A 22,677-nucleotide genomic window follows, 5' to 3' on the forward strand; every position below is an offset into this window, starting at 1 on the left:
CCCCTCCGAAAGGGCAGGGTCTCCTCTCTCCTTCCACAGACCTCCTTCATAGGTCACATCTCCTCACCCCTCCGAAAGGGCAGGGTCTTCTCTCTCCTTCCACAGACCTCCTTTATAGGTCACATCTCCTCACCCCTCCGAAAGGGCAGGGTCTCCTCTCTCCTTCCACAGACCTCCTTCATAGGTCACATCTCCTCACCCCTCCGAAAGGGCAGGGTCTCCTCTCTCCTTCCACAGACCTCCTTCATAGGTCACATCTCCTCACCCCTCCGAAAGGGCAGGGTCTCCTCTCTCCGCCCTACAGTATATGACTGATACACGAGGATCCCCATTGGACAACCCGGAACAAGTGGACAGGATGAGGGGCTGGTTGACTGAAGGATGTCATCACGCCCAGTCATCACTGGCCAGGACGTCATTGTAAATTACAATTTGTTCTGAATGAACTTACATACATATATAGTAATAAACAGTAATACATACAGTCACTGAAATAACTGCGCAGGCAGGCAGACAGACAGACAGACAGGCAGACAGACAGACCAGGCAGACCACCCTCTGCTCTGACAGCCATAAGGAAGGCCCTGACAGACAGACAGCTAGCATCAGCCCTGCTGAAGACAGGTCAGATCATGTTACAGTGGTGTGGTGGTACTCCTCTCCTCTCCTCTCCTCTCCTCTCCTCTCCTCTCCTCTCCTCTCCTCTCCTCTCCTCTCCTCTCCTCTCCTCTCCTCTCCGTGTAATGACAGCATGGTTAACATCTCAACATGGAGGGAGGGAGGGAGAGAGGCTGAATACTCAGCATGGGGGTCACTGTGTTGCAGTTAACCACTCTGGAGAAGGGAGAATAACATCAGGCAAGGCAGCAGGGGCAGGGCTTAGGGTAGACAGAGAGCGTGTGGCCAGTTAGAGGTCAGAGGTGAACCCGCCACGTGACCGCTCTCAGAGACAGCTCTCTGACAGATTGGCCCCTCTCTATCCCTCCGTCCATATTTTTTCTCTCTCTCCCTCTTTTTCACTCTCTCCCCTCTACCTCTCGCTCCCTCTGCCCCCTCCCTCTACCCCCTCCTCCAGGGTTATGCATCTCTTCAGCTTGATCTACCCTACTCCTCCCCCTCTCTCCTCTCCTCCCTGAAGATTGCTCCACTGTCCACTGTGACCTTTGACCTGGTGATCTGAGTGCAATTACAGTGAGGAGAGAAAGGAGAGAGAGAGGAAGAGAGAGAGAGGGAGGGAAGAAATAGAAGAGGGTAGGTAGAAGAACGGAGGGATGATGAGAGCTGCAGGTTTCAAAACAAGATAAACGCTCCGAGACAAATGGAAAGGAGGGACAAACACCAATAGATTAATACAGACCAAAAGCTATTTTTTAGACTACATGTGTTCAGACACTACTGCCTCCCCCCCCTCTCCTCTCCTTCCCCCCTCTCCTCTCCTTCCCCCCTCTCCTCTCCTTCCCCCCTCTCCTGTCTGAGTGAAGAGACAAGATGGAGAGAAAGGGGGATATGGATGGAGGAGAGAAGATGGAGAAAGAAAGGGGTGAGGGGATGCTGAAGGGGGAGGGGCGGAGTGGACAGGCTGTGACAGGGGTGATGAACTCTGAACTGTGATGTCACAGCTCTCAGAGACAAAGGCACATGACCAAGGACACCCCAAGCTCTGTGAACCCTCCTCTTCCTCTCCTCAGTCTATCCCCTGAGAACCCTCCTTCTCCTTGCCCTCATCTCTCTCTATTCCCTGTGTATAGATTACACCGGGAGTCATTGATCAGAATACCCAGCCGTGTGTGTGTGACCATTGAAACTCCAAACTCCCAATTTATAAATGCATAACAAACAAAAGTGTTTGAATTATAGGATATCATCTCTGCAGCAGTATAAAAGCATACTGTTCTGGACAATAAGTAATATACTATCAAGCGTCTGTATGTGATGAAGCATCTATATGTCCATGTATACTGGACTGTTATCTTCAGCAGGAATATCATCTAAATGACCTCCCTGCGCTTCTCCTATCAGGGCGTTCTATTAGATTAGAGGGAGAGGGTAGCATTTCAGCTAAACCAATCACGCGGCCTTAATGACATCAGAGGTGACGGCAGGTTGACCTCTAACCCTCTCTGGCCGGCTGATGCAGAAAGGACCACAGTCTGATTTGACAGTCCTCTATCCCTCATCAACTGACACCTACAGATGCAGAGAGGGAGAGGACCTGGTCTAACGTGACAGGCTAGGAGAGGTACCTGGTCTACTGTGACAGGCTAGGAGAGGTACCTGGTCTACTGTGACAGGCTAGGAGAGGAACCTGGTCTACTGTGACAGGCTAGGAGAGGAACCTGGTCTACTGTGACAGGCTAGGAGAGGAACCTGGTCTACTGTGACAGGCTAGGAGAGGAACCTGGTCTACTGTGACAGGCTAGGAGAGGAACCTGGTCTACTGTGACAGGCTAGGAGAGGAACCTGGTCTACTGTGACAGGCTAGGAGAGGTACCTGGTCTAATGTGACATGCTAGGAGAGGTACCTGGTCTACTGTGACAGGCTAGGAGAGGAACCTGGTCTACTGTGACAGGCTAGGAGAGGTACCTGGTCTACTGTGACAGGCTAGGAGAGGAACCTGGTCTACTGTGACAGGCTAGGAGAGGAACCTGGTCTACTGTGACAGGCTAGGAGAGGAACCTGGTCTACTGTGACAGGCTAGGAGAGGAACCTGGTCTACTGTGACAGGCTAGGAGAGGAACCTGGTCTACTGTGACAGGCTAGGAGAGGAACCTGGTCTACTGTGACAGGCTAGGAGAGGAACCTGGTCTACTGTGACAGGCTAGGAGAGGAACCTGGTCTACTGTGACAGGCTAGGAGAGGAACCTGGTCTACTGTGACAGGCTAGGAGAGGAACCTGGTCTACTGTGACAGGCTAGGAGAGGAACCTGGTACTCGGGTCCCTGGGGGGGGGGTACTCGGGTCCCTAGGGGTACGTGGCCTATCCACGTACCAGGGGGTACTTGAGAAGTCTCATGAGACCATAGGCTTCCTGGTAACATGAACATGAGGGGGCACCCGCAGAGAGGTACTCCGGGTAGAGAATAGTTCAGTTGGTGGTACAGTACTGTAACTAGAGAGCATGAGAGCGGTCGTAAGTACGTCTTATTTAGAATACGTGTCGTTCAGAAGCGTTCAACTAAGTAAAATACTACTAACGAACAACGTGGTGGTGAGAAAGACAACATACATCAGCTGAGAGTTCATCTGATGTGGACAGCAGGAGGGAGACAGGCTGAGGCAGGCTGAGAAGAGGCAGGCTGAGAAGAGGCAGGCTGAGAAGAGGCAGGCTGAGAAGGGGCAGGCTGAGAAGGGGCAGGCTGAGAAGGGGCAGGCTGAGAAGGGGCAGGCTGAGAAGGGGCAGGCTGAGAAGGGGCAGGCTGAGAAGGGGCAGGCTGAGAAGGGGCAGGCTGAGAAGGGGCAGGCTGAGAAGGGGCAGGCTGAGAAGGGGCAGGCTGAGAAGGGGCAGGCTGAGAAGGGGCAGGCTGAGAAGGGGCAGGCTGAGAAGAGGCAGGCTGAGAAGAGGCAGGCTGAGAAGAGGCAGGCTGAGAAGAGGCAGGCTGAGGAGTGTGGGAATGAGAGGAGGAGAAATAAACGTGTGAGGCTTTACGGATTAGAGATGAAAGAGGAGACGTGGGGAGTAGTGGGGAGACGCAGCGAGACATGGGGAAGCACAGGGGAGACGGGGGGGAGGGTGCAGAGGAGGTGCGAGGAGAGGCGCGGGAGGCTTTGCAGTCCTGGAGAGGACCGCCTTTACCCAGAGTCGAAGCTGATGGCCTTTAAACTGCTGGAGCTCTCTCTCTCTCTCACACACACACACACAAAGTGCCCTTCTCTCTGCTTTCTCTTTTCCTCCTCAAATGTCAGATGTGAAGGAGAAACAAGCTCCACAGCTGCCCTCAGAGATGACAGAGAGGGATGAGAAGGGGGAGAGAGGAGAAGACAGGATAAGACAATGGAGAGGAGATGAGAAGAGAGGAGTGGAGAGAAGAGGAGAAATGAGAGGAGAGGAGAAGAGAGGAGAAGAAAAGGGAGAGGAGATGAGATGAGAGGAGAAAGGAGAAGAGAGGAGAGGAGAAGGGAAGAGAGGAGAAGGGAGGAGAGAGGAGAGGAGAAGGGAGAGGAGTGGATGTGACACAAAAATCCCTCAGACAGACGTGCCTATAGACCAGACAGCCAGGGGCGACAAGACAGACCTCTCACCCCGTTACATTCCCAAACCGTTGGAATAAACAGCCACCATCTAGATACACCATATCTACATCCTATCTACCCATCTAGATACACCATATTTACATCCTATCTACCCATCTAGATACACCATATTTACATCCTATCTACCCATCTAGATACACCATATTTACATCCTATCTACCCATCTAGATACACCATATTTACATCCTATCTACCTATCTATCCATCTAGATACACCATATCTACATCCTATCTATCCATCTAGATACACCATATCTACATCCTATCTATCCATCTAGATACACCATATCTACATCCTATCTACCCATCTAGATACACCATATCTACATCCTATCTACCCATCTAGATACACCATATCTACATCCTATCTACCCATCTAGATACACCATATCTACATCCTATCTACCCATCTATCCATATAGATACACCATATCTACATCCTATCTACCTATCTATCCATATAGATACACCATATTTACATCCTATCTACCTATCTATCCATCTAGATACACCATATTTACATCCTATCTATCCATCTAGATACACCATATCTACATCCTATCTATCCATCTAGATACACCATATTTACATCCTATCTACCTATCTATCCATCTAGATACACCATATTTACATCCTATCTACCCATCTATCCATCTAGATACACCATATTTACATCCTATCTATCCATCTAGATACACCATATTTACATCCTATCTACCCATCTAGATAACACCATATTTACATCCTATCTATCCATCTAGATACACCATATTTACATCCTATCTACCTATCTATCCATCTAGATACACCATATCTACATCCTATCTACCCATCTAGATAACACCATATTTACATCCTATCTATCCATCTAGATAACCCCATATTTACATCCTATCTACCCATCTAGATACACCATATCTACATCCTATCTACCTATCTATCCATCTAGATACACCATATTTACATCCTATCTACCCATCTAGATAACACCATATTTACATCCTATCTATCCATCTAGATACACCATATTTACATCCTATCTATCCATCTAGATACACCATATTTACATCCTATCTATCCATCTAGATACACCATATTTACATCCTATCTATCCATCTAGATACACCATATTTACATCCTATCTACCCATCTATCCATCTAGATACACCATATTTACATCCTATCTACCTATCTATCCATCTAGATACACCATATTTACATCCTATCTACATATCTACCTATCTAGATAACCCCATATTTACATCCTATCTACCTATCTATCCATATAGATACACCATATTTACATCCTATCTACATATCCATCCATCTCAAAGGACCCTAATATGAATCTAATTTCCCTACAACGGTTTCTCAAATCTAGTCCTGGATTAACGAAGCATCTCCAACACTGCAACACCCTTCCACACAACACAGCTGACGTCTTACATTTGTTGACATGTTTCTCTGATTGGTTGGGAAGTAAAACCATAGCAACAATCAATATCACTGTGTGCTTTGATCCCCTCATCTATAACGTACATTTCCTCTCCTCCTCCATGCAAAGCTTCCATCCTGAGCAGTGGGTCCATTATGTAATAAGGCTATTAGAAAACCAGTGTATTGTAGGGGCATGTAGCATGCTGGTAGTGTGTGTGTGTGTGTGTGTGTGTGTGTGTGTGTGTGTGTGAGTGTGTACGCAGTATGCACCTCAGCATGGCTGGCAGCTTGGTTGGTAGAGGAGGAGATGAAAGGTATGGCATGGAGAGAGACAGGAAGGGGAGGAGAGAGGAAGGGGAAGAGAGAGAAGGGGAAGAGAGAGAAGGGGAGGAGAGAGAAGGGGAGGAGAGAGGAAGGGTTAGGGGTTAGGGTGACGCAGGGAGAGAGAGGCCAGGGATCATCAACTAGATTCAGCCGTGGGCCATCCCAGCAATCAGATCACAGAGAGGTCCCAGCAATCAGATCACAGAGAGGTCCCAGCAATCAGATCACAGAGAGGTGCCAGCAATCAGATCACGAGAGGTCCCAGCAATCAGATCACCGAGAGGTGCCAGCAATCAGATCACGAGAGGTGCCAGCAATCAGATCACAGAGAGGTGCCAGCAATCAGATCACGAGAGGTCCCAGCAATCAGATCACGAGAGGTGCCAGCATCGACCTCAAAACAAAACATTGTTGTATGGAATTTCTGTAAGTTGAGTCTCAGAGCTGTGTTATCACACCCAGCCGGCTGTTAACGCTGCACAAAGGGAGTAAATCAGTAAGCGAGCATAGCATTGTGAGCAATCACTGCATGGCTCAACGTTATTGAAAACCAAAATACGCTCTCAGGCCGGGCCGAGCTGGCGGGTTGGCTTGCTGCAGACCAGTCAATATCCCCAGACATGCTTGACAATTTATCATTTTTCAGCTCTCATTTTTCACATATTGACAAAGTGTTTGTCCATTTCTTACGGCGGTATTACATCTGTTAGCCGGATAACTAAAACAGAGACGGGCTTGGGGAGGGTTGCAAGCTATTGTCGAAGTCTCTCTCTCTCAGCACTTAAAAAAAAACATTTTGTCAGTTTCACAACAGTTAACAGCCTTGATGCCGTTTCAATATCAAGCCAAATCCCCGATCTTTAAAGCTAAAGTCACGCATTACTTATTTACAGAACAAACTGAGTAAATATTGAGAAACAGGGCAAGCTGGTAGAGTTCGTGTCACTGTGAGACAATATTCACCATATCTATTTACTGGGATTGGTTTCGTGAGAGCAACACGTGCAAACACACACACACACACACACACACACACACACACACACACACACACACACACACACACACACACACACACACACACACACACACACACACACCTCAAAGGAGGAACCTAAGTCATGAATAGAATAACTCTGATCATATTTAAACAACAGAACAGAGTATTTACCCTGAACGGCCTTTCAGATTTCCATACGCAAAGTAAACCAGAGAGACACACACGTTTGCAAGACAGTGAAAAGAGCGATTCCTCCTGCTACCGTCTGGTTCTGTACTGTAGCAGTATGGTGGTCTGGAGGGATGATTCCTCCTGCTACCGTCTGGTTCTGTACTGTAGCAGTATGGTGGTCTGGAGGGATGATTCCTCCTGCTACCGTCTGGTTCTGTACTGTAGCAGTATGGTGGTCTGGAGGGATGATTCCTCCTGCTACCGTCTGGTTCTGTACTGTAGCAGTATGGTGGTCTGGAGGGATGATTCCTCCTGCTACCGTCTGGTTCTGTACTGTAGCAGTATGGTGGTCTGGAGGGATGATTCCTCCTGCTACCGTCTGGTTCTGTACTGTAGCAGTATGGTGGTCTGGAGGGATGATTCCTCCTGCTACCGTCTGGTTCTGTACTGTAGCAGTATGGTGGTCTGGAGGGATGATTCCTCCTGCTACCGTCTGGTTCTGTACTGTAGCAGTATGGTGGTCTGGTGGGATGATTCCTCCTGCTACCGTCTGGTTCTGTACTGTAGCAGTATGGTGGTCTGGAGGGATGATTCCTCCTGCTACCGTCTGGTTCTGTACTGTAGCAGTATGGTGGTCTGGAGGGATGATTCCTCCTGCTAACGTCTGGTTCTGTACTGTAGCAGTATGGTGGTCTGGAGGGATGATTCCTCCTGCTAACGTCTGGTTCTGTACTGTAGCAGTATGGTGGTCTGGAGGGATGATTCCTCCTGCTATCGTCTGGTTCTGTACTGTAGCAGTATGGTGGTCTGGAGGGATGATTCCTCCTGCTAACGTCTGGTTCTGTACTGTAGCAGTATGGTGGTCTGGTGGGATGATTCCTCCTGCTACCGTCTGGTTCTGTACTGTAGCAGTATGGTGGTCTGGTGGGATGATTCCTCCTGCTACCGTCTGGTTCTGTACTGTAGCAGTATGGTGGTCTGGAGGGATGATTCCTCCTGCTACCGTCTGGTTCTGTACTGTAGCAGTATGGTGGTCTGGAGGGATGATTCCTCCTGCTACCGTCTGGTTCTGTACTGTAGCAGTATGGTGGTCTGGAGGGATGATTCCTCCTGCTACCGTCTGGTTCTGTACTGTAGCAGTATGGTGGTCTGGAGGGATGATTCCTCCTGCTACCGTCTGGTTCTGTACTGTAGCAGTATGGTGGTCTGGAGGGATGATTCCTCCTGCTACCGTCTGGTTCTGTACTGTAGCAGTATGGTGGTCTGGAGGGATGATTCCTCCTGCTACCGTCTGGTTCTGTACTGTAGCAGTATGGTGGTCTGGAGGGATGATTCCTCCTGCTACCGTCTGGTTCTGTACTGTAGCAGTATGGTGGTCTGGAGGGATGATTCCTCCTGCTACCGTCTGGTTCTGTACTGTAGCAGTATGGTGGTCTGGAGGGATGATTCCTCCTGCTACCGTCTGGTTCTGTACTGTAGCAGTATGGTGGTCTGGAGGGATGATTCCTCCTGCTACCGTCTGGTTCTGTACTGTAGCAGTATGGTGGTCTGGAGGGATGATTCCTCCTGCTACCGTCTGGTTCTGTACTGTAGCAGTATGGTGGTCTGGAGGGATGATTCCTCCTGCTACCGTCTGGTTCTGTACTGTAGCAGTATGGTGGTCTGGAGGGATGATTCCTCCTGCTACCGTCTGGTTCTGTACTGTAGCAGTATGGTGGTCTGGAGGGATGATTCCTCCTGCTACCGTCTGGTTCTGTACTGTAGCAGTATGGTGGTCTGGAGGGATGATTCCTCCTGCTACCGTCTGGTTCTGTACTGTAGCAGTATGGTGGTCTGGAGGGATGATTCCTCCTGCTACCGTCTGGTTCTGTACTGTAGCAGTATGGTGGTCTGGAGGGATGATTCCTCCTGCTACCGTCTGGATCTGTACTGTAGCAGTATGGTGGTCTGGAGGGATGATTCCTCCTGCTACCGTCTGGTTCTGTACTGTAGCAGTATGGTGGTCTGGAGGGATGATTCCTCCTGCTACCGTCTGGTTCTGTACTGTAGCAGTATGGTGGTCTGGAGGGATGATTCCTCCTGCTACCGTCTGGTTCTGTACTGTAGCAGTATGGTGGTCTGGAGGGATGATTCCTCCTGCTACCGTCTGGTTCTGTACTGTAGCAGTATGGTGGTCTGGAGGGATGATTCCTCCTGCTACCGTCTGGTTCTGTACTGTAGCAGTATGGTGGTCTGGAGGGATGATTCCTCCTGCTACCGTCTGGTTCTGTACTGTAGCAGTATGGTGGTCTGGAGGGATGATTCCTCCTGCTACCGTCTGGTTCTGTACTGTAGCAGTATGGTGGTCTGGAGGGATGATTCCTCCTGCTACCGTCTGGTTCTGTACTGTAGCAGTATGGTGGTCTGGAGGGATGATTCTTCCTGCTACCGTCTGGTTCTGTACTGTAGCAGTATGGTGGTCTGGAGGGATGATTCCTCCTGCTACCGTCTGGTTCTGTACTGTAGCAGTATGGTGGTCTGGAGGGATGATTCCTCCTGCTACCGTCTGGTTCTGTACTGTAGCAGTATGGTGGTCTGGAGGGATGATTCCTCCTGCTACCGTCTGGTTCTGTACTGTAGCAGTATGGTGGTCTGGAGGGATGATTCCTCCTGCTACCGTCTGGTTCTGTACTGTAGCAGTATGGTGGTCTGGAGGGATGATTCCTCCTGCTACCGTCTGGTTCTGTACTGTAGCAGTATGGTGGTCTGGTGGGATGATTCCTCCTGCTACCGTCTGGTTCTGTACTGTAGCAGTATGGTGGTCTGGAGGGATGATTCCTCCTGCTAACGTCTGGTTCTGTACTGTAGCAGTATGGTGGTCTGGAGGGATGATTCCTCCTGCTAACGTCTGGTTCTGTACTGTAGCAGTATGGTGGTCTGGAGGGATGATTCCTCCTGCTAACGTCTGGTTCTGTACTGTAGCAGTATGGTGGTCTGGAGGGATGATTCCTCCTGCTATCGTCTGGTTCTGTACTGTAGCAGTATGGTGGTCTGGAGGGATGATTCCTCCTGCTAACGTCTGGTTCTGTACTGTAGCAGTATGGTGGTCTGGTGGGATGATTCCTCCTGCTACCGTCTGGTTCTGTACTGTAGCAGTATGGTGGTCTGGAGGGATGATTCCTCCTGCTACCGTCTGGTTCTGTACTGTAGCAGTATGGTGGTCTGGAGGGATGATTCCTCCTGCTACCGTCTGGTTCTGTACTGTAGCAGTATGGTGGTCTGGAGGGATGATTCCTCCTGCTACCGTCTGGTTCTGTACTGTAGCAGTATGGTGGTCTGGAGGGATGATTCCTCCTGCTACCGTCTGGTTCTGTACTGTAGCAGTATGGTGGTCTGGAGGGATGATTCCTCCTGCTACCGTCTGGTTCTGTACTGTAGCAGTATGGTGGTCTGGAGGGATGATTCCTCCTGCTACCGTCTGGTTCTGTACTGTAGCAGTATGGTGGTCTGGAGGGATGATTCCTCCTGCTACCGTCTGGTTCTGTACTGTAGCAGTATGGTGGTCTGGAGTGATTATTCCTCCTGCTACCGTCTGGTTCTGTACTGTAGCAGTATGGTGGTCTGGAGGGATGATTCCTCCTGCTACCGTCTGGTTCTGTACTGTAGCAGTATGGTGGTCTGGAGGGATGATTCCTCCTGCTACCGTCTGGTTCTGTACTGTAGCAGTATGGTGGTCTGGAGGGATGATTCCTCCTGCTACCGTCTGGTTCTGTACTGTAGCAGTATGGTGGTCTGGAGGGATGATTCCTCCTGCTACCGTCTGGTTCTGTACTGTAGCAGTATGGTGGTCTGGAGGGATGATTCCTCCTGCTACCGTCTGGTTCTGTACTGTAGCAGTATGGTGGTCTGGAGGGATGATTCCTCCTGCTACCGTCTGGTTCTGTACTGTAGCAGTATGGTGGTCTGGAGGGATGATTCCTCCTGCTACCGTCTGGTTCTGTACTGTAGCAGTATGGTGGTCTGGAGGGATGATTCCTCCTGCTACCGTCTGGTTCTGTACTGTAGCAGTATGGTGGTCTGGAGGGATGATTCCTCCTGCTACCGTCTGGTTCTGTACTGTAGCAGTATGGTGGTCTGGAGGGATGATTCCTCCTGCTACCGTCTGGTTCTGTACTGTAGCAGTATGGTGGTCTGGAGGGATGATTCCTCCTGCTACCGTCTGGTTCTGTACTGTAGCAGTATGGTGGTCTGGAGGGATGATTCCTCCTGCTACCGTCTGGTTCTGTACTGTAGCAGTATGGTGGTCTGGAGGGATGATTCCTCCTGCTACCGTCTGGTTCTGTACTGTAGCAGTATGGTGGTCTGGAGGGATGATTCCTCCTGCTACCGTCTGGTTCTGTACTGTAGCAGTATGGTGGTCTGGAGGGATGATTCCTCCTGCTACCGTCTGGTTCTGTACTGTAGCAGCATGGTGGTCTGGAGGGATGATTCCTCCTGCTACCGTCTGGTTCTGTACTGTAGCAGCATGGTGGTCTGGAGGGATGATTCCTCCTGCTACCGTCTGGTTCTGTACTGTAGCAGCATGGTGGTCTGGAGGGATGATTCCTCCTGCTACCGTCTGGTTCTGTACTGTAGCAGCATGGTGGTCTGGAGGGATGATTCCTCCTGCTACCGTCTGGTTCTGTACTGTAGCAGCATGGTGGTCTGGAGGGATGATTCCTCCTGCTACCGTCTGGTTCTGTACTGTAGCAGCATGGTGGTCTGGAGGGATGATTCCTCCTGCTACCGTCTGGTTCTGTACTGTAGCAGCATGGTGGTCTGGAGGGATGATTCCTCCTGCTACCGTCTGGTTCTGTACTGTAGCAGTATGGTGGTCTGGAGGGATGATTCCTCCTGCTACCGTCTGGTTCTGTACTGTAGCAGTATGGTGGTCTGGAGGGATGATTCCTCCTGCTACCGTCTGGTTCTGTACTGTAGCAGTATGGTGGTCTGGAGGGATGATTCCTCCTGCTACCGTCTGGTTCTGTACTGTAGCAGTATGGTGGTCTGGAGGGATGATTCCTCCTGCTACCGTCTGGTTCTGTACTGTAGCAGTATGGTGGTCTGGAGGGATGATTCCTCCTGCTACCGTCTGGTTCTGTACTGTAGCAGTATGGTGGTCTGGAGGGATGATTCCTCCTGCTACCGTCTGGTTCTGTACTGTAGCAGTATGGTGGTCTGGAGGGATGATTCCTCCTGCTACCGTCTGGTTCTGTACTGTAGCAGTATGGTGGTCTGGAGGGATGATTCCTCCTGCTACCGTCTGGTTCTGTACTGTAGCAGTATGGTGGTCTGGAGGGATGATTCCTCCTGCTATCGTCTGGTTCTGTACTGTAGCAGTATGGTGGTCTGGTGGGATGATTCCTCCTGCTACCGTCTGGTTCTGTACTGTAGCAGTATGGTGGTCTGGAGGGATGATTCCTCCTGCTACCGTCTGGTTCTGTACTGTAGCAGTATGGTGGTCTGGAGGGATGATTCCTCCTGCTACCGTCTGGTTCTGTACTGTAGCAGTATGGTGGTCTGGTGGGATGATTCCTCCTGCTACCGTCTGGTTCTGTACTGTAGCAGTATGGTGGTCTGGAGGGATGATTCCTCCTGCTACCGTCTGGTTCTGTACTGTAGCAGTATGGTGGTCTGGAGGGATGATTGGTAGGGGGGTAGAGTGGTAGGTGGGTAGAGTGGTAGAGTGGTAGGGGGGTAGGATGTGATACAGGAATCGGACCAGGGACTGTAGATGCAGTACCTTAGACCGCTACGCCACTCAGGAGCCCATTCCTAGTGAGCTAACACATTTCTCACATTAGTCCATGCCTGGCAGCTTGACTGTGTTCAGTGTGTGTGTGTGTGTGTGTGTGTGTGTGTGTGTCAATGCCTCCAATTAGTGCTCTCATGAGAACAGGCAGGTGACGACAGACAGAGATTGGAAGATCCCGCCGGCAACACAGACATGTCAAAAGTATTGCACTACATAGGGATTAGGGAGCCATGTGGGACACACCATGTTGTTTAAAGGCCGCTATGAAGTGCCTGATAATCCATAGTCCAATCCAACCCATGACGGGTCGAACTGAAACTTCACAGAGTAATGAAGTGACAAGTGGCTGGTTCACAAGGCAACTAATTACTCTCAGGATCTCTATAAAATGACCAGTGTGTAAAACAGAGAGAGAGAGGGAGATGTTCTTCCCCCACACTGTATAACACAAGACGTGTCAATATTTGTCAAATCGGCAAATAGCCTAGCCACGCAGAGAGAGGCGCAGCCTATCTGCTGGACTCCCCTCTCCCAACTCACCACTACCGGCCTCTCCCAACTCACCACTACCGGCCTCTCCCAACTCACCACTACCGGCCTCTCCCAACTCACCACTACCGGCCTCTCCCAACTCACCACTACCGGCCTCTCCCAACTCACCACTACCGGCCTCTCCCAACTCACCACTACCGGCCTCTCCCAACTCACCACTACCGGCCTATCACAACTCACCACTACCGGCCTATCACAACTCACCACTACCGGCCTATCACAACTCAACAGTGTGAACTGTGTTATTCGAACTCAGTAATTAGAGTGTAGTCATGGAAATCCCATGTGCTTCTTGACAGGCCAATGGGCATGCAGGATACTAACATCTGGACATGCCCCTTATAGGACACATCATGTCACTCTATACTCCTCTGTAAACTGGTCATCTGAATACCTGTCGCAATCACCTACTGGTTGATGCTTATTTATAAAACCCTCTTAGGCCTCACTCCCCCCTGAGCTATCTACTGCAGCCCTCATCCTCCACATACAACACCCGTTCTGCCAGTCACATTCTGTTAAAAGTCCTCAAAGCACACACATCCCTGGGTCGCTCCTCTTTTCAGTTCGCTGCAGCTAGCGACTGGAACGAGCTGCAACAAACACTCAAACTGGACAGTTTTATCTCCATCTCTTCATTCAAAAACTCAATCATGGACACTCTTACTGACAGTTGCGGCTGCTTCGCGTGAAGTATTGTTGTCTCTACCTTCTTGCACTTTGTGTTGTTGTCTGTGCCCAATAATGTTTGTACCATGTTTAGTGCTGCTACCATGTTGTGTTGCCAGCGTGTTGTCGTCATGTGTTGTCGTCATGTGTTGCCAGCGTGTTGTCGTCATGTGTTGCCAGCGTGTTGTCGTCATGTGTTGCCAGCGTGTTGTCGTCATGTGTTGCCAGCGTGTTGTCGTCATGTGTTGCCAGCGTGTTGTCGTCATGTGTTGCCAGCGTGTTGTCGTCATGTGTTGCAACCGTGTTGTCGTCATGTGTTGCAACCGTGTTGTCGTCATGTTGTCATCATGTTGTGTTGCTACCGTGTTGTCGTCGTTGCCACCATGCTGTGTTGTGTTGCCATGTTGTGTTGCCATGTTATGTTGCTACCATGTTGTGTTGCCGTGTTGCCATGTTGTGTTGTGTTGCTACCATGTTGTGTTGCTACCATGTTGTGTTGCCGTGTTGTGTTGCTACCATGTTGTGTTGCCGTGTTGTGTTGCTACCATGTTGTGTGTTGCTACCATGTTGCGATGTTGTGTTGCTACCATGTTGTGTTGCTACCATGTTGCCATGTTGTGTTGCTACCATGTTGTGTTGCTACCATGTTGCCATGTTGTGTTGCTACCATGTTGTGTTGCTACCATGTTGCCATGTTGTGTTGCTACCATGTTGTGTTGCTACCATGTTGTGTTGCTACCATGTTGTGTTGCTACCATGTTGTGTTGCTACCATGTTGTGTTGCTACCATGTTGTGTTGCTGGCATGTTGTGTTGATGGCATGTGTTGCCGGCATGTTGTGTTGCTACCATGTTGTGTTGCTACCATGTTGGCATGTTGTGTTGCTACCATGTTGTGTTGCTACCATGTTGGCATGTTGTGTTGCTACCATGTTGTGTTACTACCATGTTGGCATGTTGTGTTGCTACCATGTTGTGCTGCTACCATGTTGGCATGTTGTGTTGCTACCATGTTGTGTTGCTACCATGTTGTGTTGCTACCATGTTGTGTTACTACCATGTTGGCATGTTGTGTTGCTACCATGTTGTGTTGCTACCATGTTGTGTTGCTACCATGTTGTGTTGCTACCATGTTGTGTTGCTACCATGTTGTGTTGCTACCATGTTGGCATGTTGTGTTACTACCATGTTGGCATGTTGTGATGCTACCATGTTGTGCTGCTACCATGTTGGCATGTTGTGTTGCTACCATGTTGTGTTGCTACCATGTTGTGTTGCTTGTTGTGTTTCTACCATGTTGTGTTGCTACCATGTTGTGTTGCTGGCATGTTGTGTTGCTGGCATGTGTTGCTGGCATGTGTTGCTGGCATGTTGTGTTGCTACCATGTTGTGTTGCTACCATGTTGGCATGTTGTGTTGCTACCATGTTGTGTTGCTACCATGTGTTGCTACCATGTTGTGTTGCTACCATGTTGTGTTGCTACCATGTTGGCATGTTGTGTTGCTACCATGTTGGCATGTTGTGTTGCTACCATGTTGGCATGTTGTGTTGCTACCATGTTGTGTTACTACCATGTTGGCATGTTGTGTTGCTACCATGTTGTGCTGCTACCATGTTGGCATGTTGTGTTGCTACCATGTTGTGTTGCTACCATGTTGGCATGTTGTGTTGCTACCATGTTGTGCTGCTACCATGTTGGCATGTTGTGTTGCTACCATGTTGTGTTGCTACCATGTTGTGTTGCTACCATGTTGTGTTGCTACCATGTTGTGTTGCTACCATGTTGGCATGTTGTGTTGCTACCATGTTGTGCTGCTACCATGTTGGCATGTTGTGTTGCTACCATGTTGTGTTGCTACCATGTTGTGTTGCTACCATGTTGTGTTGCTACCATGTTGTGTTGCTACCATGTTGTGTTGCTACCATGTTGTGTTGCTACCATGTTGTGTTACTACCATGTTGTGTTACTACCATGTTGGCGTGTTGTGTTACTACCATGTTGGCGTGTTGTGTTGCTACCATGTTGTGTTACTACCATGTTGTGTTACTACCATGTTGGCGTGTTGTGTTACTACCATGTTGGCGTGTTGTGTTACTACCATGTTGGCGTGTTGTGTTACTACCATGTTGGCGTGTTGTGTTACTACCATGTTGTGTTACTACCATGTTGGCGTGTTGTGTTACTACCATGTTGGCGTGTTGTGTTACTACCATGTTGGCGTGTTGTGTTACTACCATGTTGGCGTGTTGTGTTGCTACCATGTTGGCGTGTTGTGTTGCTACCATGTTGGCGTGTTGTGTTGCTACCATGTTGGCGTGTTGTGTTGCTACCATGTTGGCGTGTTGTGTTACTACCATGTTGGCGTGTTGTGTTACTACCATGTTGGCGTGTTGTGTTACTACCATGTTGGCGTGTTGTGTTACTACCATGTTGGCGTGTTGTGTTACTACCATGTTGGCGTGTTGTGTTACTACCATGTTGGCGTGTTGTGTTACTACCATGTTGGCGTGTTGTGTTACTACCATGTTGGCGTGTTGTGTTGCTACCGTGTCGTGTTGGTTGCTACCGTGTCGTGTTGGTTGCTACCGTGTCGTGTTGGTTGCTACCGTGTCGTGTTGGTTGCTACCATGTCGTCATGTTGTGTTGCTACCATGTCGTCATGTTGTGTTGCTACCATGTCGTGTTGCTACCATGTTGTGTTGCTACCATGTTGTGTTGCTACCATGTTGTGTTGCTACCATGTTGTGTTGCTACCATGTTGTGTTGCTACCATGATGTGTTGCTACCATGTCGTGTTGCTACCATGTCGTGTTGCTACCATGTCGTGTTGCTACCATGATGTGTTGCTACCATGATGTGTTGCTACCATGATGTGTTGCTACCATGTTGTGTTGCTACCATGTTGTGTTGCTACCATGTTGTGTTGCTACCATGTTGTGTTGCTACCATACCATGTTGTGTTGCTACCATGTTGTGTTGCTACCATGTTGTGTTGCTACCATGATGTGTTGCTACCATGTTGTGTTGCTACCATGATGTGTTGCTACCATGATGTGTTGATGTGTTGCTACCATGATGTGTTGATGTGTTGCTACCATGTTGTGTTGCTACCATGTTGTGTTGCTACCATGTTGTGTTGCTACCATGTTGTGTTGCTACCATGTTGTGTTGCTACCATGTTGTGTTGCTACCATGTTGTGTTGCTACCATGTTGTGTTGCTACCATGATGTGTTGCTACCATGATGTGTTGCTACCATGATGTGTTGCTACCATGATGTGTTGTCTTAGGTCTCTCTTTAAGTAGTGTTGTGTTGTCTCTCTTGTTGTGATGTGTGTGTGTTGTCCTATATTTATATTGTATTTATTTTTAATCCCAGGCCCCCGTCCCCGCAGGAGGTCTTTTGCCTTTTGGTAGGCTGTCATTGTAAATAAGAATGTGTTCTTAACTGACTTGCCTGGTTAAATAAAGGTTAAATAAATTAAAACCAGTCTACAAGTAAAGGTAGTGTGTGTCCCCAGGTAAGAGCTTGGAGTCCTATAGACAACAGTCTACAAGGTAGTGTGTGTGTCCAGGTGTGTCCCCAGGTAAGAGCTTGGAGTCCTATAGACAACAGTCTACAAGGTAGTGTGTGTGTGTCCAGGTGTGTCCCCAGGTAAGAGCTTGGAGTCCTATAGACAACAGTCTACAAGGTAGTGTGTGTGTGTCCAGGTGTGTCCCCAGGTAAGAGCTTGGAGTCCTATAGACAAGTCTACAAGGTAGTGTGTGTGTGTCCAGGTGTGTCCCCAGGTAAGAGCTTGGAGTCCTATAGACAACAGTCTACAAGGTAGTGTGTGTGTGTCCAGGTGTGTCCCCAGGTAAGAGCTTGGAGTCCTATAGACAACAGTCTACAAGGTAGTGTGTGTGTACAGGTGTGTCCCCAGGTAAGAGCTTGGAGTCCTATAGACAACAGTCTACAAGGTAGTGTGTGTGTGTCCAGGTGTGTCCCCAGGTAAGAGCTTGGAGTCCTATAGACAATAGTCTACAAGGTAGTGTGTGTGTGTCCAGGTGTGTCCCCAGGTAAGAGCTTGGAGTCCTATAGACAACAGTCTACAAGGTAGTGTGTGTGTGTCCAGGTGTGTCCCCAGGTAAGAGCTTGGAGTCCTATAGACAACAGTCTACAAGGTAGTGTGTGTGTGTCCAGGTGTGTCCCCAGGTAAGAGCTTGGAGTCCTATAGACAACAGTCTACAAGGTAGTGTGTGTGTGTCCAGGTGTGTCCCCAGGTAAGAGCTTGGAGTCCTATAGACAACAGTCTACAAGGTAGTGTGTGTGTACAGGTGTGTCCCCAGGTAAGAGCTTGGAGTCCTATAGACAACAGTCTACAAGGTAGTGTGTGTGTGTCCAGGTGTGTCCCCAGGTAAGAGCTTGGAGTCCTATAGACAACAGTCTACAAGGTAGTGTGTGTGTACAGGTGTGTCCCCAGGTAAGAGCTTGGAGTCCTATAGACAACAGTCTACAAGGTAGTGTGTGTGTGTCCAGGTGTGTCCCCAGGTAAGAGCTTGGAGTCCTATAGACAATAGTCTACAAGGTAGTGTGTGTGTGTCCAGGTGTGTCCCCAGGTAAGAGCTTGGAGTCCTATAGACAAGTCTACAAGGTAGTGTGTGTGTGTCCAGGTGTGTCCCCAGGTAAGAGCTTGGAGTCCTATAGACAAGTCTACAAGGTAGTGTGTGTGTCCAGGTGTGTCCCCAGGTAAGAGCTTGGAGTCCTATAGACAACAGTCTACAAGGTAGTGTGTGTGTGTACAGGTGTGTCCCCAGGTAAGAGCTTGGAGTCCTATAGACAATAGTCTACAAGGTAGTGTGTGTGTGTCCAGGTGTGTCCCCAGGTAAGAGCTTGGAGTCCTATAGACAAGTCTACAAGGTAGTGTGTGTGTACAGGTGTGTCCCCAGGTAAGAGCTTGGAGTCCTATAGACAAGTCTACAAGGTAGTGTGTGTGTGTCCAGGTGTGTCCCCAGGTAAGAGCTTGGAGTCCTATAGACAACAGTCTACAAGGTAGTGTGTGTGTGTCCAGGTGTTTTCCTACCTGCTATGATGTCATCGTCCGTGACTTCCATCTCCTCGGGGAGCTGTGTTTCCACAGGAAGGGTTTCAGGAATGGGTGGGGGCGGCACGGCGGGGTCAGCGGAGGTTCCCGCTGTACAAACACAAAGAAACAAAAACACACATCAAGAAGACTGTGGGGTGACGTACAATTGGCCTAGCTTCGTCCGGGTTAGGGAGGGTTTGGCCGGTCGGGATATCCTTGTCTCATCGCGCTCCAGCGACTCCTGTGGCGGGCCGGGCGCAGTGCACGCTAACCAAGGGGGCCAGGTGCACAGTGTTTCCTCCGACACATTGGTGCGGCTGGCTTCCGGGTTGGAGGCGCGCTGTGTTAAGAAGCAGTGCGGCTTGGTTGGGTTGTGCTTCGGAGGACGCGTGGCTTTCGACCTTCGTCTCTCCCGAGCCCGTACGGGAGTTGTAGCGATGAGACAAGATAGTAATTACTAACAATAGGATACCATGAAATTGGGGAGAAAAAAGGGGGTAAATAAAATAAATAAAAATTTAAAAAATTAAAAAGAAGACTGTTCAACAACCATTGTTTGCCTATTAGTTTCAACTTCATATATTTTTTAGATTCAGAGAAGACCCCATTCTCCAATGGGTAGGCTCAGTGGATGTTCATTGTAAAGACTAAATAACACATTATGTCTGTATAGAAATGTGATCAATAAAGTGTGATTGGCTGGTTGATGTTAATAGATTGAAAAGAAATGTTCAACTGAAAACTATTGTCATTTGAGAAAAATATCCTCGTCATAATTTGCCCAGATGTAAAATGTGGAGAAGTCCGCTCTGGACACTGCTACCGCGACCGTTCTGGACACTGCTACCGCGACCGTTCTGGACACTGCTACCGCGACCGTTCTGGACACTACCACCGCGACCGTTCTGGACACTACCACCGCGACCGTTCTGGACACTACCACCGCGACCGTTCTGGACACTACCACCGCGACCGTTCTGGACACTACCACCGCGACCGTTCTGGACACCGCCACCGCGACCGTTCTGGACACTGCTACCGCGACCGTTCTGGACACTGCTACCGCGACCGTTCTGGACACTACCACCGCGACCGTTCTGGACACTGCTACCGCGACCGTTCTGGACACTGCTACCGCGACCGTTCTGGACACTGCTACCGCGACCGTTCTGGACACTACCACCGCGACCGTTCTGGACACTACCACCGCGACCGTTCTGGACACTACTACCGCGATCGTTCTGGACACTACCACAGCGACCGTTCTGGACATTACCACCGCGACCGTTCTGGACATTACCACCGCGACCGTTCTGGACATTACCACCGCGACCGTTCTGGACACTACTACCGCGACCGTTCTGGACACTACTACCGCGACCGTTCTGGACACTACCACCGCGACCGTTCTGGACACTACTACCGCGACCGTTCTGGACACTACCACCGCGACAGTTCTGGACACTACCACCGCGACCGTTCTGGACACTACCACCGCGACCGTTCTGGACACTACTACCGCGATCGTTCTGGACACTACCACAGCGACCGTTCTGGACACTACCACAGCGACCGTTCTGGACATTACCACCGCGACCGTTCTGGACACTACTACCGCGACCGTTCTGGACACTACTACCGCGACCGTTCTGGACACTACTACCGCGACCGTTCTGGACACTACTACCGCGACCGTTCTGGACACTACTACCGCGACCGTTCTGGACACTACCGCGACCCGTCTGGACACTACCGCGACCCGTCTGGACACTACCGCGACCGTTCTGGACACTACCGCGACCGTTCTGGGTGACACAGTCAGAAACTAAGAAATTCAGACAGACACACAACCCCCTAACCTCCTTCATGCTACAATTAATGTCACTAATTTCTCCTGGTTCCTTTGTTAAGTATCTCATCAGACCTTATTGAGGAGGGAAGCAACATTACGGTCCCTTCATTAATTAACCCCTTACCATTACACCTATTTATTCAGCTGCTTCATTTAGCCCTTATCCTGGAATTACCTATTTTAATAAGTTTTTCATTAAGATCAGGACAATTAATCAATGGTGCTTAAAGGTGAACGAGCTAATCTCTGCTAGCGCTAATTAATTAAGCTTAATGCCCCTCTCTTCCTCCTCTCTGCTCCTCTCCTTCATCTCTCTCTGCTCCTCCCTTTCCTCCTCTCCTTCATCTCTCTCTGCTCCTCCCTTTCCTCCTCTCTGCTCCTCTTCCTCCTTTCTCTGCTCCTCTTCCTCCTCTCTCTGCTCCTCTTCCTCCTCTCTCTGCTCCTCTTCCTCCTCCCATTCATCTCTGCTCCTCTTCCTCCTCTCTCTGCTCCTCTTCCTCCTCCTCTCTCTGCTCCTCTTCCTCCTCCTCTCTCTGCTCCTCTTCCTCCTCCTCTCTCTGCTCCTCTTCCTCCTCCTCTCTGCTGCTCCTCTTCCTCCTCCTCCTCTCTGCTGCTCCTCCTCCTCCTCCTCCTCTCTGCTCCTCCTCCTCCTCCTCTCTGCTCCTCCTCCTCCTCTCTCTGCTCCTCCTCCTCCTCTCTCTGCTCCTCCTCCTCCTCTCTCTGCTCCTCCTCTTCCTCTCTCTGCTCCTCCTCTTCCTCTCTCTGCTCCTCCTCTCTCTGCTCCTCTTCCTCCTCCTCCCCATCTCTTTCTCCTCCTCTCCTCTAGTCTCTTAGTGGCACAGAGCAGACGTAGCTGTTCAACACTTGTTATCAGATCAGAGACAAGCGGTTCTATTCACTAGAGGCACAAACTGTAGAAAACCCGTCTGAACTGGGAAGGTACTACCTGAACGTGTACAATGTTGGGTTGCATCCAACTTCTAACATGTTTTACTAAGGCGTGTCCTAATGAACACGCTGTAACAGGGACAGAACACACAACGGGCCTCCTGAAACCACAACACTACAGCAACACACACAACGGGCCTCCTGAAACCACAACACTACAGCAACACACACAACGGGCCTCCTGAAACCACAACACTACAGCAACACACACAACGGGCCTCCTGAAACCACAACACTACAGCAACACACACAACGGGCCTCCTGAAACCACAACACTACAGCAACACACACAACGGGCCTCCTGAAACCACTACACTACAGCAACACACACAACGGGCCTCCTGAAACCACTACACTACAGCAAGACACACAACGGGCCTCCTGAAACCACAACACTACAGCAACACACACAACGGGCCTCCTGAAACCACAACACTACAGCAACACACAACGGGCCTCCTGAAACCACAACACTACAGCAAGACACACAACGGGCCTCCTGAAACCACAACACTACAGCAAGACACACAACGGGCCTCCTGAAACCACAACACTACAGCAACACACACAACGGGCCTCCTGAAACCACAACGGGCCTCCTGAAACCACAACGGGCCTCCTGAAACCACAACA

At 49.7% G+C, this 22,677-nt stretch overlaps 1 protein-coding gene across 1 annotated transcript in view; it reads right to left on the reverse strand.

Moving 5' to 3' along the window:
- The window catches only part of LOC120026146 (WD repeat-containing protein 7), a 267,089-nt gene that overhangs the window by 89,333 nt on the left and 155,079 nt on the right, over positions 1 to 22,677 (reverse strand). Inside the window, exon 21 of the mRNA XM_038970967.1 lies at positions 19,242 to 19,352. Within this exon, the coding sequence (XP_038826895.1) occupies positions 19,242 to 19,352 (111 nt within the window). The remainder of the gene's footprint in view (positions 1 to 19,241; positions 19,353 to 22,677) is intronic.

This window comes from Salvelinus namaycush, chromosome 31 (genome assembly GCF_016432855.1).
Source record: "Salvelinus namaycush isolate Seneca chromosome 31, SaNama_1.0, whole genome shotgun sequence".
Classification (NCBI taxonomy): Eukaryota; Metazoa; Chordata; class Actinopteri; order Salmoniformes; family Salmonidae; genus Salvelinus; species Salvelinus namaycush.